Below are 18,025 nucleotides of genomic sequence, written 5' to 3' on the forward strand. Positions count from 1 at the left end.
ACCTAATTTCCGTACGTAAGTATGTAATAGTGTTTTTGCCTAAAATGAATTTTTTGAAATTCTGTTATACTGCAGAAGCACCAAATTTTCTATTTCTTTTATTTAAAAATAAAATTGAACACCATATTTGCTGCACATGTTTCTACATTGAAAATAGAAGTATCATTTGAGAAATGCCTTTTTCTTTATATTCTTATTGTATATTGCTGCACACCCTGTTAATTCTTCCTGTTTTAATCAATCTGTGAAGAAGTTCATATGTCTTAGATGTTTGTTGTTAATACTCACATTACACACCCATCATATCATTCTCATATCATTTCTCTCCATGCAACATATTTTATCAACTCTCAGTGGCCAGGTTTCACTTCCATTTGACAATGATAACAATCTGATAATTAAGTTCTGTTGCTTACGTCATGTGACAAATTATAGAGTTGAATGTAATAAGCAAAGAAGAAAGCGCCCACGTGTGTGTGTGCATTATGTGGCTATACGACTTACCTTCAGGTAGGATCTTAGAGAGAGAGAGATGAGAGAGAGATTATAAATGATGGCTATAGATTTATAAGGTGTAGGACTCGTGGAATCACACGAGATCACACTGCCCACTGCACACATATGCAAATGGAATAGAGTCATTTTTTTAATAAAATGCCTGTTGGCAGAGGTGATGGGGAGAACACATGCTGGAAATTGAGAGAGAAAGTTGAAAGTGACGAATTCTAGCTGAACTTTTGTTTATTTTACTTATATTTTTTGCTGTTTACAGCCCATTTAACTGAATGAATGTAATTAAAAATGTTGGACAAAAATTTCCCATAACAACTTTATTGAAGAAAGTTTTTCATTTTTTTTTTTTTTTTTACATAGGCGTCACCACTTATCAAGGCCGATAGGCCACTCAAGGATAAGGGTTAACGAGTGCAGAGTAGTCAAAAGGACAATATAGTAATCGATAGTAATGGAAGTTCGGTAAATTTGTTAACTTAAGTGGAACGGCTCATCAGAAACTTGTTCACGTTGGACTTGAAGACAACCATATTACAGACAGCTGGAAAGCAGGAAAATGGAAGACAATTCCACAGGCGTGCAGTTCTAAGAAGGAAGCTTTGATCATGGAATCTATGTTTAGGTTTAGGCACAGATAAAGAGTGGGGAAAATTATTGATAATGTTTTCAGCTAGTCTAGTTTTTCTTGTGAAAGTTTGGCGAGGGGGTACCATAGATTGAAGCTCAGTCAAACACTTTCCATGAAAATAACGATAAAGCAGAGACAAACTCGCAACATCTCTTCTGTGAAATAGAGGTTGCAGCGAAGAGAAAAGGACATCTCCCACCAGGCCACGAAGTCTATTTTGAACCCTATCAAGGCAATTAATAATTATTTTTCTACTTTATTGTTTTCCGTAATTTTTGGATATATTACTATTTGCAGCACAACAATTATGTAGGCACCATTTGTTTTACTTGAAATTTAATATATTCTTTCAGCTGTTCAATATAGAAGCATTCAATTTGCTGGTCCATAAACTATTTCCATTAATATCTGAAACTTTTTTACTATTTTTTTTAACTATCATTTTTACATTTTTATTTTTACCATTTTTAAATGTTCTTTGTTGAATTCCCTTACATCTCATCTCATCTTAATAAAAAATCTATGCATTTTGGTTTGAAAATTTGATTTCTTATCCTTCATAAAGTAAGGGAGATAACCGTGAACAAAGAAAGAAAAAGGAAAAGAAAACGTTCCGGAAAAAAAAGGAAAAAAAAAAAAAGAAAAGAAAAAAAGAAAAGAAAAAACTTACAGTATCAGCAGCAGTCAGGTTGATGCCCAGACCTCCGGCTCTGGTACTTAATAAAAATACAAAAATATCGGATCGATTTTGGAAATCTGCCACCATATCCCTCCTTTCCGAGATTTTGGAGGATCCATCTAACCTCATGTAAGTATGTTTTCGATGCCACATATACTCCTGGAAAAAAAAAAAAAAGAATAAAAATTGTAAGAATGGATTTCTTAACCTGACAGATAAAAAAAAAAAAACATAGGGAATACGATAGAGGTTATTCCTTATTCCATGTAGTTTAAAAATTCAAATTAAAAAAAAAAAAAACTGTCTGAAACAGTATAAAAATTGAAAGTTTAGAAACAGATTTTAAAATCTGTTTGCAAGAATGAGAATAAAGTAGATGAGCAAATAAAATCCAACAATAAATCCAGTCTGTAATTTTGTGAACATAAAAATTATTTGAGAATACTCATATATTCAAAAATAGATTCAATTTTTTTTTTTTTTTTTTGTTTTACATGGTAGTCACCACTTATCAAGGCCCAGAAGCCACTCGGGGATAAGAGTTATTGCGTATACAGTAATCAATGGGATAATATTGTGTAACCGTTAGTAATGGAGATTTGATAAAGTGTCTTACTTAAGGGGGTGGTTTATCAGGAATTTGTTTATGTTGAACTTGAAGACATCCAAATTGTAGTCAGGTGAGAAACAGGCAAACGGAAGAGAATTCCACTGGCGTGCACTTCTAAGAAATAAACTTTGTTCATGGAATCTACATTTTGATTTAGGCACAGATAAAGAATGGGGAAAATTATTGACAGTGGTTTCAGCTAGACAGGTGTTTTTCGTGAAAGATTGGCAAGAGGGGACCAGAGATTGGAGCTCAGATGAGGTTTTAATCCAGAAAAAAGGGGCTGCTAAGGAGTCAAAATTGAAAAAATAGTGGGGGGGGGGATTTTTATCTGTTAGTCAACTGTTTTACAACTGCGCATGCGTGAATTGTTCATGACAGATTTATGTTAAGAATAAGTAGATTTGAAAACATTTGTGGCAAGCTGGCTTAATGGTTATCGTATTTGACTCACCATCTTTAGGTTATGGTTTCAATATCAGCGTGAGTATTTTTCTTTACTTACAACAAGGTAACTGTTTAGAAAAAAAAACATACTACTCACATGTACATGTCTTAGTTTTTTTTCCGTTTCTTTCATTTCCTTTTTTTTTTTTTTTTAAAGGAATTATGTTTAATACCGGGCAACGCCGGGTACAGGGTTCATACAGATTTACACTGTTCATTTTTAAGGACTTTTCAAGGGTTTTTTTTTTTTTTCTAAAGTTTTTCACGGACTTCTCCAGACAAAATTCAAGTTTATTAAAACAAAACAGCGATTCGAAAAAGTGATAAAAAAATCAAATCTATATATCTATAAAAGTGAACATGTCTCTGTGTGTGTGTGTACATTTCCCTATGCAATAACTGTCAATTTAAAGTCTACAAACTCGAAATTTGATATACAGGGTACTGAGATTTGGGAAAATCTTTGTGATCGGTTTTCGGCCAGAAATTTGGCGGTTAAGGGGTCAAAGTTCAACTTTACCAAACCCCTCCGACAATTTTGGATCTATACACTTGAAATTTTAAATATAGGTTCCTTGGACATTGATCTAACTTAACTTGATTTGAGCCCAAAACAATAAATGTTAAGGGGTCATAATAGGGGTCAAAGTTAAAAAAATTGACCGCTTTTTTTTTTTTTTTTTTTTGCTCAACATACACTTCCCAAACACCCGGGCAACGCCGAGCTGAAATGCTAGTATAAAACAAATAAATGTTACCATAGTGATTAAAAGTTACTTTGTAAACTACCTGCATAAATTTTGGTGTTTTTAAGTAGTTTTAAATGTTTTTGATTTCATCTCAAATAATTACTCTATGGTTCTTAAATTTCCAACCAAGATTGCTGCCATCTTGTTCATTTTTTTTTTTTCAGCCTTGCTGGTCTAGTTTGCGGTTATCATTGAGAGGGGGGGTATTTGCTTTTGGAGTGTCCCATCTAGGCAAGGAAAGTTTTTTTTTGTTTTTTTTTTTTTAGAGGGATGGGGATCATTTTTATTTATAGCAGCTGCTACTACCCCCCACCCCACAAAAAAGAAAAGTGATCCTCTCTTCTCAAACAAGCTTTCCTTGTGCGGATGGGATTCTCTAATGGCGAATCCCTCCCCAGTTGTGATAATCCAAAAAGAGGCCGGTCAGGCCACAACAGCCATCTTGCTTAAAAATTTAAAAGTTAATATTTGAAACTTTCATTGGTTACAGTAACATTTATTTGTTGTACATTTGATATTTGACTACTTTTTCGAATCACTAGATTGTAGAACAAACCCAAAATTTTATATATAAGCAATGATATAATAAACCAAAAATCTTAATTGTGTGATCTTCAAAATTACTTCATGAAATAAAGAGCTAAATGCAAATGATCATTTGCATTTAGCTCTTTATTTCATGAAGTAATTTTAAAAGATCAGTTATTTACATACAGTTCTCTAACGCACAACAAGACTGGTCAACTATTTACAGCTTTAGTTCATTTTGTGTTTAGTTTATATTATGTGCACTTTCACCTATTTTGCTCAGAACAACTGCTTTTACATACACAATGATATGCCTGTTGGCAATCATATTTACATTCCCTGAATCATTTATATTTGGCCAATCAAGCACGATTAAATATTATTGTTTTCCCCATTGTGGATTGGTGTATGCAGTATTCATTTTACTTTTAAATTTCCGGTATTCTGGATAAGAGTTATGTCCCTTTATCACAAAACTACACAATGTTATTATATAGAAAACAGGTAATTTCATGATAAAAGGATGTAACTCTTGCATCCACAATAAAACAATGCAATTTCAGAACAATTTATTTCAATTTTATTTTCAACATTTAAAAAATATTTTAATAGTATTATTACATTTTTTATTAATACCTGAACACTACAAATAATTTATAGTACAGATGCAAAAGATTTTCCAGCAATTAATAGTTCGAAACCACTTAACCTGTACAAAATTATGAGAGAAATTAATAATACCACTGTCAGCAGACTAGTTTACTGGGCAACCAACAGATAACCCTGTATGTAGCGGACCATCAATGTACTTGTTTGCACTGCACTTACTAGTAGTAGTCTTCCTTTATTTTAAGATTATCTTTTATTGCTTAAATTTAACCAGAGTTATGAATTCACAGGCAAATTCAAGTGACATCGTAGTGTTAAACAAACACTGCTCTATTTCTATCAGACGAAAAGTTGACATATTTAAAAGTATTTGAATCAGTTTTTGGAAAACTGCGGTGGTATAGACACATGGAAGGTGTATAATTCGTTGGTTAGGGTGATTGTTAATGAATTACTATTATTATTTATTAAAATAGAATGACCCTGCAGAATGTTTGGCTCTTGTCCAGAATTCCTCCTGTATTAAAAAACAAAAAAATAAAAATCTGTATAATGTACATACCCCTGACGAAATGTATTTATTTAAAAAAAATCATGTAAATTGATCAAACAGTTTTATTTTATGAATAAAATAATTTTTAAGTGATTAATGGGAAATTGTAGCCTTTACAGCATAAATCTTGTAAGTTTTGAATTATTGTGGAGTTATCTCCCTTGTTTTTAGGGTTTTTTTTGGGGGGGGGGGGTTATATCAAAATAGCAGGCAAGACAGTCACTCTTCCAATACTAATAAAATTTTATTTTCTTTTTAAAAATAAAACTACTTGATTAATTTATATGATTTTTAGAATATGACGCTTTTGTTTGGTCACCATAACATACATCATACAGATTTATTTTTATTTTCTAATATAAGGGGAATTCTAGACAAGAACCCATTGTAGTATCGGCATTGCATGGGAGCAAAATCAACATTCTAACAAAGTATGTTGGAACTAAGTCATTTAAAATTGTCAGAGTTGGATTTGAGTATTTGGCTTATCAATTCCACACCCATGATATTTACAGTAAAAACGGAAAAGTATCCCTTGATTTTACTTACTTCTAGGAGGTCAATCATGCGTGTCATCTGTGAATATATCAATACTCGGTGGCCGTCAGTCTTTAATCGCTTCAGTAATGTGTCCAAAACTGTTAGTTTACCAGCATCAGTAACCAAAGTTTCTTTATCTGAAATGAAAGCATTGCAATTTATGGCAACAGATAAAACATATAAAGAAACGAAAAGGAGAAAAAAAAATGATTATATCTAATGTACACAGTGGTGCATAACTTATTTTATCATTTTAAAATAAAATATTTTTTGTAAATTGATATACTTTATTTATTCTTCTTTATTACCTAATTTAAAGATCAAAAATTTATTTTAAATGTTACACATTTGTAAGGCAAAATGATTTATGCGCCAGCCTGCATAGTTATTGTTTCAGATTTTTTTTGGGGGGGGGAGGGGAGGGGGGAGGGGGGAGAGTCCATCACTTATCAAGGCATGAACGCCTCTTGAAGATAAAATAAGAGTTAATGAATGTAAGGAGGTAGTGTAGCAATTGTTAATGGTGTAAACTGGATAGAATTTAATTATTTATGGGGATGGCTCAACAAGAACTTATTTACATTGCATTTGAAGGCTACCGTGTTGTATTCAACTGGGAAGCATGCCAGCAGAACAGTGTTCCACAGGTGGGCAGTTCTGGGAAATTAGCTTTTTTTATGAAATCTGCATTTAAATTTAGGCACAGATAGAAAGTGGGAGGAAATCATATATAATGGTTGTAGCTAGTCAAGGGTTTTTTTTGTTTTTTTTGTGAAAGTTTGGCAAAGGGGGACCGTAGATTGGAGATACTACTGATTCTGGAAGTAAATGGTTCAATCCTTAGGATAGTTAATACTAAGAATACAATCATAAATTACATTAAACTTCTACCCAGTCATGGCTGATGGAACAAGCGCAAGCTACCACCATGGATTAAGTAAAGGGTTCAGTTAAAAATTCTGTACAAATTCATAAGTTTGACACAATGAACCTATTTTTTTTTTTTGTCGGCCAATCTCATTTCGTTTTTTATAGTCAGGGATTTTTTTCCCCCCTTGGCACTAACAGAGTCTAGATCAGTTTTGAAATGGCTTTTTTCTTGTTGACTACGGTATGTTAGGGGTCCTGTGCAGTTCTAGGAGGTTCATTCTCCCATACTTCACCTTCCCACTTTGAAAGAGGGTTAGCTTATTGCTATTCACCTGAGGCAGCCCTACTGGGGAATGCAGGCAGGAAGGGCTACTCAGAGTTCTCTTCCTCTACAGTGCTGGCTTTTCAATCCCACTTTTGAACCCTTGTGTCGCATCATTCAGAAACACAACTTTTAAATAATATATATGCTTTATTGATTATTAAAGACAGAAATGATTATTACTTACAAGGAACTGAAATGTTTGACCACCCATGTAGAGGGTATGATGCCAACAAGCCTTGTTTTTCTGGAGGTAAGAAATAAGCACTTGATCTCATTCTGTAAGGACTATCACAATCGATGCCAAATTTAAGAGCCAATCTAGCCTCACGGCATCCATTTTCAAGTTCTCGACGACGATCCCAAGCTCCGCTACGATCCACACAATACCAACTGTGTGAACTTACTTGAACCTGGAAAAATAAAAGATAACAATTATAAGACGTTCATCTTAAAGTAAAATTTAAAAATATACATTTGAGTTATTTTTATTATGGAAATCGTATCAGACAAGGCATGAAGCTTCTTGATATAAGAAGCTAATTAAAAAAGATAGATAAAATTCCAACCCAGAAAACAGCAATTCTTCCGCCTTTGTCAGAAAAAAAGCTCATGGAATGTGAAGACTGAAGGACAAAATAAGGCAAGCAAGAGTTCCTATTTATTTACCTCCCCACAAGGGCAAAATTAGACACAAGTTGGTTATTAATGTGAGGAAAATCCAGCTCCCAAAAAGGAGTACTCTAGATTGGAACAAAAATTAAAATTCTTTCAGTCTAGAAAAACCACTCCTTCAGTGACAGAGGCTAGAATAAACTAAGTGTAGCAGCAAAACAGCTACTATACTTTGATCCTAGCCAAAAGTCCAAGGCAAGTGAGAGTTTACTTCCGTCTGCCCTCTTTACACATTGCTTTTCTACTCTTTTCAATTTGTTTTTCCTTATATGCTGTCTGTATACTTTTTCTCTTCTCCCCTTCTCATCATAAAATTCCTTCTTACTTCTCTTTTCAACCCCACTCCCCAAGCCTAGAGGTGAAGGGTACAAGGTAACGACACGGATTGACAACCTGGGTGTGCCAAGTTTGTATCTAGTTCATTCTATAGAAACACTTTCACTTAGAGAAGTTAGCAATCTTTACATGTTTTTTTCTAGTAAGTACCTAATGTCCCTTGCTTGTATCTTGTCTTTGATGATCGAGCAATTCCATCTCTTAAAGGGAGGACAGGTGAATTTTTATACATACATGCATACATATATACATATACACACACACATTTGAAAATCAGTGGCAATCTCTCAAGAGCTCTTTTGGCTATCATCTCATCAGGAGAAATCGATAGCATTGAAACAATATTACTGGCGAAAATAAAGAGCAATAGGGGATCTTTTATAAATTAAAGGTGTCAAAAAGGATAATTAAAACGATAATTTAATTTAATAAAGCGTGTATAAAGCGATTAAAAGAGTACCACGAGGGGAGGGGGAATAAGGGAAATGGTTAAAGTTCCCTGAAGAGATTCAACACTTTTAACACTTCTTTCTGCTGGCACAAATAAAATTTACGAATTGCGATAGAGACAGATTCTAAAATTTTTAAATGATTTTTAGAATCTGCTCTATGAAGTATCTCAAACCATTCTATTTTATACTGATTGGCATATATATATATGGGGCGTGGCTCAGAGGCAAAGGAATGAGGGTGGAGAGTTGTACGTTTTGGTTTTGATTGTAGATGAATACAATCTGCATGAATTAAAATATCCTATTTAAGCATATCTTACAATCAGGCAATCTGCTAGTATATATATATATATATGTGTGTGTGTGTGTATATATAGGGTATTGCAGCAAAAACCAACATTTGAAAAGTAAACAAAATACGAAGAAGTGTTGAGCAGTGCGGTAAAGCTTTGAATGGATAAGATTGCTGTCGGCAGCCCTTACGTTTTTCAACAAGAATTCACTTGACTGGACAAGGCCTAAATATCCCTAGCATGGTGGCTCAAGGTTCCTCATTACAGATCACCGGAATTGTGGCTACTTTCCTTACCTGACTGAAACCAACTTGACTACGTGATAGAAGCAAAGAGTAACAAGCTCACCCACAATACAGTAGACTCTCTGAAGGCTGCTATTGTGGAGGTGTTTGCCACTGTAGATAAGGACATAATTGCTGAAGTGTTCACCTTGAGATGGTTGTTTCTGCCGGTAGTGGTTATAGACTAAAAATAATGTATGGATCTAACTGTTGCTGAATAAACCGTTGGGTGTCTGTATATACAACTTTTGTTTTTATTGCCTATTTTATTTTCATTTTGCCAAGTGTTGGATTTTGATGCAACACATTGTATAAACAAAGAAATAAAGAAAAAAAGTTAGAATTTACTTTTCAAATCATTTGTTTAAGGGTATTTATACTGCAGAACACTCAGAGGAAACCACAAAGAGGTGAAGGGAAACGATATAGAATAAAATAAATTTTTTAAAAAGCTGTTTTGTTTCATGAAATGTTCATGTTTATGTATAAAACACATATTCTATTTTGAGAAAATGATTTTTGAATAAATTTTACCTTTGGTATAAGATCATTGAGGAAAGCTGGCATTGAAGTTGGTTGACAGTGGAAGACACGAGGACGCCTTAGTCGAATTGGATGAGGAGGGAAGTCGTTATGATCAACATTCATACCAGGTTTCTGTAAAACGATTTAATTGCATTGAATAAAAATAGAAAGTCAAAAATAAAACATTAGAAAAAAAATATGAAATAAAACAAAAAAATGAACAAAAACAGAAAATAAAGCATAAATGAAACAGATGCAAAAAAAAAAAACAGAAAGTTGGAAGCAGGAAGAGAGAAACAAAAAAAAATAATGGAAAGAAAAACAAAAAACAGATAAAAGGCGAAAGATAGAAGAAATAGACCAAAAGAAAAAATAGACAAGAAAAACAAAAAAGACAAGTTAAAAAGGACAAGACAGAAAAGAAAGACTAAAGACAAGAAAAAAAAGACGAAAGACAAGAAAAAAAAGACGAAAGACAAGAAAAAAAAGACTAAAGACAAGAAAAAAAAGACGAAAGACAAGAAAAAAAAAGACGAAAGACAAGAAAAAAAAGACGAAAGACAAGAAAAAAAAGACGAAAGACAAGAAAAAAAAGACGAAAGACAAGAAAAAAAAGACGAAAGACAAGAAAAAAAAGACGAAAGACAAGAAAAAAAAGACGAAAGACAAGAAAAAAAAGACGAAAGACAAGAAAAAAAAGACTAAAGACAAGAAAAAAAAGACGAAAGACAAGAAAAAAAAGACGAAAGACAAGAAAAAAAAGACGAAAGACAAGAAAAAAAAGACGAAAGACAAGAAAAAAAAGACTAAAGACAAGAAAAAAAAGACGAAAGACAAGAAAAAAAAGACGAAAGACAAGAAAAAAAAGACTAAAGACAAGAAAAAAAAAGACGAAAGACAAGAAAAAAAAGACGAAAGACAAGAAAAAAAAGACGAAAGACAAGAAAAAAAAGACGAAAGACAAGAAAAAAAAGACGAAAGACAAGAAAAAAAAGACGAAAGACAAGAAAAAAAAGACGAAAGACAAGAAAAAAAAGACGAAAGACAAGAAAAAAAAGACGAAAGACAAGAAAAAAAAGACGAAAGACAAGAAAAAAGACGAAAGACAAGAAAAAAAACGAAAGAAATAAAAGACATGAGGAAAAAAGACAAAAATGACAACAGAAATAAAGAAAAAAGATGTAAATAAAATGTGGACGAAAATAAAAATAAAAGAAAGAATGGAAAGGAGACAAAGGAAAAAAACAAACAAAATGAAAAAATAAGAAAAATGAAAGAAATCAAAACTGCAAAAAAGCAATGGAAACTTAGAAAAGATTTTACCTTAACCGGAGAGACATTTGGACTTTTTGGAGATTTTTTTGTCGTATTTGCTCGTTGCGCTCTTGATGGCATCGATCGCTGTGGGTCTTTTGCTGGGATGTCAACAATGACATGTTTTAGATGTGAATATGTTCGATTAGTATAAGTTGTAAATACTAATTTCTCCAGATTTGGGCTTGCTTTTAAATTTGGAAATGCCGTTGTTCTCAGTGGATTGAGAATAAAGAGGTCTGAAGTTTTTCGTTTGGTGCTCTTTGCAAATGAATGAGAAAACATTTGCCCGTGAATCCTATAAGCAGATTTTAGACACAGATATACAGACAACCATCTGGAAAATAAAAAAAACAAACATGAAAGAAATATTGTGATACTATCCACCTGCAAAGTGTTAGGAAGTAAATGGAAGAGGAAAAGCTATAACAATAAAAAAGGAAATAAGTTGATCAGCAAAACAAAAGTATAGGAAATGACAATGAAATGGAAGTTGTTCACAAAGGCACACAAAGGAAACTGAAATAAGATTGTTAATAAAGGTGTAGAAGTAGTTTTCGAGCAGTTTTAGGAATGGCAATGAACTTTGCGACAGTTGCCATTTTAGGACAGCTGGAGTAGATTGCAGCTTGATGCAGATAGAGATGACGACAACTGACGAACACGGATTTGACAGAAGATATAGACGTGGACCTTACTGCTTAGAAGGTTATTTCCTGTGATGGTGTCACACATGCACACAGAGCCAAACCGATATATATCCAGAATGTGTTAGACTTTTTTTGTTTCTCTCGAATTTGTGTTTTAAGTTATTTTATTTTTTTTAATACTTGTGAACCCATGTGCAGCTGCTAATAATACAATTTGTATATTACAATACACACAAACACATACTATCTTTTATTTAATTAAAGCAAATAAATTTTTCTAAAGAAATTTAGACTTAATACTTCTTCGCGAACTGCTATCCCTAAGCCATGTGATCGCTGATCGAAAGCAAACCCAACAAGGACATGGGAAGTATTTTTCTCGCATTTAATTTTTTTTTTTTTAAATTTAAAAACAAACATATTCATAGAAATTCTTATTTCAGCAAGATAAATTAATTAAAATCAGTTCCAGAGTTTACCAAATTAATCTTTTGGTGAAACTTTGACATTTAAGGTATAGACCTAGGTTTATTTGTGCCAAATATGGTTGCATTGCAGAAATAATTGTTAATTTTATTCATTATGACATTAATATCGAGGTTGAGGGGAGGGGTACCTTGTCAAACAGTTGTCTTTGAATTCATTATATAGAAAAACATTACGTTTCGGAATTTTTAAGATGAGGATTGGCTATTTGTATTATTTGAATTCTTCAGACTACTGATCTTGAGCATTATTTTCACAACGTTTTGGTTGATGTGACCTCCGACCTTCTTTAGGTGTATCTTGTTGAACTCATAAAGGTTTCTGTTGAACTCTGGAATTTGGACGGAATTTCAAATGGAAACCCTTTATTTACTTCTCATTCTGTCAACCATGACTTAGGACCTCTATCCAATCATGGCTGATGGAAAGAGAGCATGTTATCTCCATGAAGTAAAGGGTTTCGTTAAAAATTCCATGCAAATTCACAAGTTCAACAAGATACACCTTAAAAAGGTTGGAGGTCACATCAACCGAAACGTGGTGAAAAATAACTCAGCCATGAACGAGGTGTTACAACAAAATGGATAATATTTACCGGGCAAGTAATCTGCCACACATTTGGTTTTCTAACTCCTGAGGACTTGTGTCAGTTAACCGGAGGAATGAAAATGAGCTATATACAGATGAACCTGAAAAGAAAGCAAAGAGTCAGAATTAAATAAAAGAAAAACATTTCAGTCTTCAATTCCAAATGATTAGAGTATCCAAAAATACATTCATCAAGGGAGAAGTAATTTATCTTTGAGCAGGTCTTTATCCGTCACGTCCATTTTTATCACGCCCATATTTTCTTTGTGAACTGAACTTGCTATTTAAACTGTTCTACATCTAAGACTGTGGATAATAATACTAATATTATCGTGAGAATTCTCCCTTAACTATGATATACATATGACTAGAAACCACTTGTGAACTTAACATTCCCATGAAACTTTCTCTGCAGGAAGTCAGCTCAACCCACCTAGAGTGAAGGTCGTTGGCATATATATATATATATATATATATATATATATATATATATACTAACCCCAAAACTCATACATTCTTTTGTGGTCATATCGTTGAAGTCTAATTTTCTACACACATCTTCCATACAGGCAGATGGCATGCCAACCTAACATTTGAGGATTGTTGAAAGCTACTATCAGTCTACTAGGGCCCATACACGGACCTATGGTGAAGAATCAGAGAAATTCGAGATGAGGTCAGGCATTCGACAGCGCTGTGCTCTCTCCCCAACTGTTTTAAACTATGCAATCGATTATATCCTCAATGAAGCCCTTGAAGTTCATTCGGGGGTTATGGTTGGGCAAAATGTAACCGTTTGACCTTGCTTATGCAGATGGTATCGTCTTGCTTGAATTGACTGGTGAGGAGATGCAAGCTGTGCTCAACCGAGTGCAAACTGTCACTTGCAGATTAGGGATGCGCATCAATGCCTGCGAAACAAAGGTCATGTTCTTGCTGATTTACCAGGGTACACTGGACGAAATTCACCGAGACAATGCGGACTCCTTTGCCCATCTTGGCTCTATCACGCCCACTGGACAGGCAGCAGTTGAGATTGGACGGCCAGTAGGAGTGTCACAGTCTACATTCTTTTGTCTCAACCGGTTTCTATGGTCTCGACAAAAATGGACACTAAAGAATGCATCTATCAGACAATCGTGAGAACCATCCTTCTATAAGGACGTGAGATGTGGCCTATGAGAATGGCGGATTTGTACAAATTGGAAGTCTTCAACGATAACTGTCTTCACAGCATTCTGCGCTGCCACTGGGAGATTGTGTTCCGGTTTTTACTCTCCGAAGACTAAACCTATGCCTCCTACTGTCCATCTTTCCTCAATGACGTCTCTGCTGGTTTGGATACGCAGTTCATCAACCAAAATGAGAGCTCATTCACAAGATCCTCTCTCCCCCTCTCTTTGCTTGACTGGCACAAACATGCCGGTAGGCAGCTGAAGATCTCGGCGACAACATCAGGTCCAAAAATAGTTGGTCTCTGGTGCTGGAATCTGGAGTGATTAGCCATTTCCTGTGACTTGACCCAGGGTTATTAAAACTGAGCTGATGGTTCGAAATGCAGTTCGTGCTCAGTAGGAAGTTGGCTCAATCTGATCAGGATGATAGCCTCTACAAGTACAAGTAATACACATCATCCTATACTGATACTAGATTTAATCTTCCTCTGAAGTCAGCAGATCTAAGCCTGTTTTTAAGACTCCCATTATACATTTAGCATATCATTTTTTTTATTATTTCTTCTCTTCATGCAAAACATGTTCCCAGGTTTCATTTCCATACATCATAACATTGTGTATGCATGAATGATAGACTCTTCATTTGGTAGACAGTAATAATGCTCTGTTGTTTAGTAATGGCAGACGTTCAGTGAACTCCCTGCATTCATATTTCTGAATTTTTGAGATGAGGATTGATAATTTGTATTATTTGGACTGCCGTTTTCATCTTGAGTGTTTGTTTCAGGTTTCGGCAAATGAAATTACGATTATATATATATATATATATATATATATATATAGTAATTTATAAAATATATATGGCGATTAAGCTACACTGAATATTCTGCGTTTCATCCAACTATAGGATTCGTCAGGCTTATGCGCGAATTCTGTCATTGCTTTTGTTTTTATATATGTTGAGGATTTCTAGTCGGCCAATCAGCTTTCTAGTATCCACCGCGCCCCTTCCTACCAGCCAATGGGCATGCATTTTATCAAACAAAGGATCTGTTTTAGAACTAGGTTAGTGGTTTTAGGTAGTCGTTCTTTTTTTTTTTTTTTTTTTTTTTTATACATATAAATATACCTATGTGCACAAACAATGCATATACATATACACACACACACACATATATATATATATATATACACATATATATACATATACGTATGTGATCGTTTATGTATATTCATGTTTATTTAATTTATTTATTTATTTATTTTTATTTTTTTTCCTATTGTTATTGTTAGTTTTAAAGCTATTTTGTATCGCTATCCTAGAGTAAGTTTTATTTTGTGAACACAGTTGTTTGCTATTTCCCGCCTACAGTTTAATAGATTTTGAGGTTCTTTAAAGTACAGGATAGAAAATTTTTTATGGAGGCATAATTTACATGGGTCGTCTAAATGTCTGCATTTGGTAGCTTGTCTCATTATTTTCCATTCGACTACCGGCGAATGTCCGCTTTCTTTGAGTTCCTAGTATTTATTCGCTAGTGTTGTTTTTATACGGTGTTTTTTATTTTTGAATGTGCTTTTGTGGTCATAGTATCGGGTTTTGAAATCTAAGGAAGTCATTCCTATGTAATATTTCTTGTTATTCGGGTTTTCTTTCGCAAATATTGTTGCTTGATAAACTACGCTTTTTGTTAACAAAAAGCGTAGTTTATCAAGCAACAATATTAATCCTCAGTGCGGGACATACAAGAATTGCAAATTACTTAAGATTTCTACCCAGTCATGACTGGTGAAAAAAGAGCATGCTGTTCGAAATTCTGCACAGATTCCAGAGATACCTGAAGAATGTCAGAGGTTAGATTGTCAAAAACATTGTGAAAATAACACTTAACTCCATTCACTCCTTAATTCTTAACGCTGTTCAAAATTCTGTACAGACTCCAGAGTTCAACAAGAAATATCTGAAGAATGCCAGAGGTTACATTGTCTAAAACTTTGTGAAAATAACACTCAAGTGCAAATCACTCCATAATTCTTGCCTTCAATAGTATCACTGAGGTTACAAAACTTTCACAACTATAATACTTTCGCCTTCTTGGCCTTTGGGCCAAGATCAAAGTGTAGTGTCAAAATAAAATTGAAAAAAAAAAAAAAAAAAAAAGAAAACACACACACACACACACGATATGATTTAGGAATCTTAGGTAGGATGAATCCCGGTGTACTTGAGGTATTGTAGTGAATGAGAACTTTAGCAAGGATCAAGCATAGACTAACAAAGGTACAGTGACGAGGATGACCATAGACACCTCTTCCCTAATTTGAGTGGCCTTGTGCCTAATTTTTTTGTTTATTTCTGTTTTGTTTGTAAACTTTCAAATATATAACTCAAAATGTAGTATCTGTTCTTCAGATGCTACCACTTCTTTGTCAGTGGAGGAGAGATCCTTCACGACAGAGACAATTTTTATTCCTTTTCTCCATGTTAAAAACCGATCCTAGTGTCTAACTCTGAGAAACCTTAATACTTTCGCCATCCAAATATACCTTTTTTGGAGAGCGGGACAAAGAAAAAAAAAAAAAAAAAAAAAAAAAAAAAAAACTTACCTGAGGGATTATGATGAAGAGACTGGTGAATGTAATGACAACAATGTATGTATAAAGTATTATATAAAATTTTCATCTTTCCAGCCAGCGAGACGTTCAGAATACCTGCAAAGATAAATAAAGCATTCATTAACAGATAATCACAAAAAAAGAATAGTTGATGTATACGCCGATTTTCTCCAGAGAGATGAGGCAGCCAATAGCAAAAAAGCTAAAATAGAGATGAATTTCTCAAAGCACAAGAACAATAACTAAAAACAACAAAAGATATTATATGTGTATGTTGGGGGAAGAATCTATTTTCAGAGTTAAAATCTATCCATCCTACATTTATTGTTGGTTAGTTTTTTACTATGAAGAAGTATGTTTTTAAACGTTCTTTACATAAAATGGCTTTATGCCTTGTCTAGAGTGATAAAAAAAAAAAACACACACACACACACATAAAAATCTGAGATTTATAGTCCAGAAAGTCCAAAGCCTATTTGTGATTGATCCAACCTTGTACTGATAAAACTATTACAAAATATCTATGGATCCATTCCTACAAGTCATTTCAAGTTAAGTGGTGTTGCCTCAACCTATTGAAACCACTGTTCGTCCCCCACAGTGCTTCATCTTCTACCAAAACTTAACGACTAATATGCAGCATCCAGAACTGATCAATGCAAAGGTGCATATTCAGAACATATTAAACGTCAATAAAACAAAAACTAAATTAATTGGAATTCATTATTGAGATGAGTATTATTTATTAATTTATTTATTGCAGACGATTATCCTCATCTTTTTTAGTTGTTGTTTCACAACGTTTCGGCCAACTATTCCTCTGGCCTTCATCAGATGGTAACCGCGACGAGATAGGAACTCTGAATCTCCTAACTGCATCCTCAACAATTACTGCCTTCCATAGTGGTTGTCATCTGACTACGTTTTGGCCAAGTAAGCGTTTGGCCGGCTTTGGGTGGGATTGAAACTGCTATCTTCATACAACACTCACCTGGAACCATAAAGGTTTAATATCCTCCTTTTGCTCTTTGGGCCCCATGGTGCAGTGGATAGGACGTTGAATCTCTATGGTTCCAGGTGAGTATTTTTTGAAGATAGTGATTTCAATCTTACCCAAAGCCGGCCAGAGGCTTACTTGGCCAAAACGTGGTGAGACAACAACAACTATGGATGGCAGTAATTGCTGAGGATGCAGTTAGGAAATTCGGAGTTCCTATCATGTCGCGATTACCACCTGACGAAGGCTGGAGGAATAGTTAGCCGAAATGTCGTGAAACAATTTAAAACAAAGACCGTTGGACATTCATAACTGAAACTTGATAGACAAGTTTACTTTTATCAAATATAGTTGGATTGAAAATGATTCCATACAGTAAGTGACACTTTTGGACTTCTTTTGTTAAAAATATAAAGTTTGAATAGATAGAGCACTGGGATGATTTTGGGCCTTACCCTTCTCCATTTTACTAGGGCTTTCACCTGTATGTTGTCATAAGTTTCACTTTCCTTTTCTATTTCATTTGATTTTAGTGGATCTGGCCTGTTATGCATAATAGGGAGGAAAAAAAACGGTAATTCTTCCT

General features: G+C 34.0%; 2 protein-coding genes across 2 annotated transcripts in view; one reads left to right on the forward strand and one right to left on the reverse strand.

The window, feature by feature from the left end:
- LOC145255790 (serine/arginine-rich splicing factor 6-like) overlaps positions 1-18,025 on the forward strand; it is a 563,981-nt gene that overhangs the window by 334,663 nt on the left and 211,293 nt on the right. The gene's annotated exons all lie outside the window — the stretch shown is intronic.
- LOC145255787 (chromatin-remodeling ATPase INO80-like) overlaps positions 1-18,025 on the reverse strand; it is a 143,554-nt gene that overhangs the window by 27,057 nt on the left and 98,472 nt on the right. Inside the window, exons 23-29 of the mRNA XM_080114460.1 lie at positions 16,434-16,538; positions 12,659-12,752; positions 10,937-11,264; positions 9,623-9,745; positions 7,236-7,461; positions 5,866-5,993; positions 1,812-1,979 (exon numbers count right to left, since the gene is read on the reverse strand). Coding sequence (XP_079970586.1) covers positions 1,812-1,979; positions 5,866-5,993; positions 7,236-7,461; positions 9,623-9,745; positions 10,937-11,264; positions 12,659-12,752; positions 16,434-16,538 — 1,172 coding nt within the window. The remainder of the gene's footprint in view (positions 1-1,811; positions 1,980-5,865; positions 5,994-7,235; positions 7,462-9,622; positions 9,746-10,936; positions 11,265-12,658; positions 12,753-16,433; positions 16,539-18,025) is intronic.

This window comes from Euprymna scolopes, chromosome 31 (genome assembly GCF_053919585.1).
Source record: "Euprymna scolopes isolate OS-2025 chromosome 31, ASM5391958v1, whole genome shotgun sequence".
In the NCBI taxonomy this organism is placed as follows: domain Eukaryota; kingdom Metazoa; phylum Mollusca; class Cephalopoda; order Sepiida; family Sepiolidae; genus Euprymna; species Euprymna scolopes.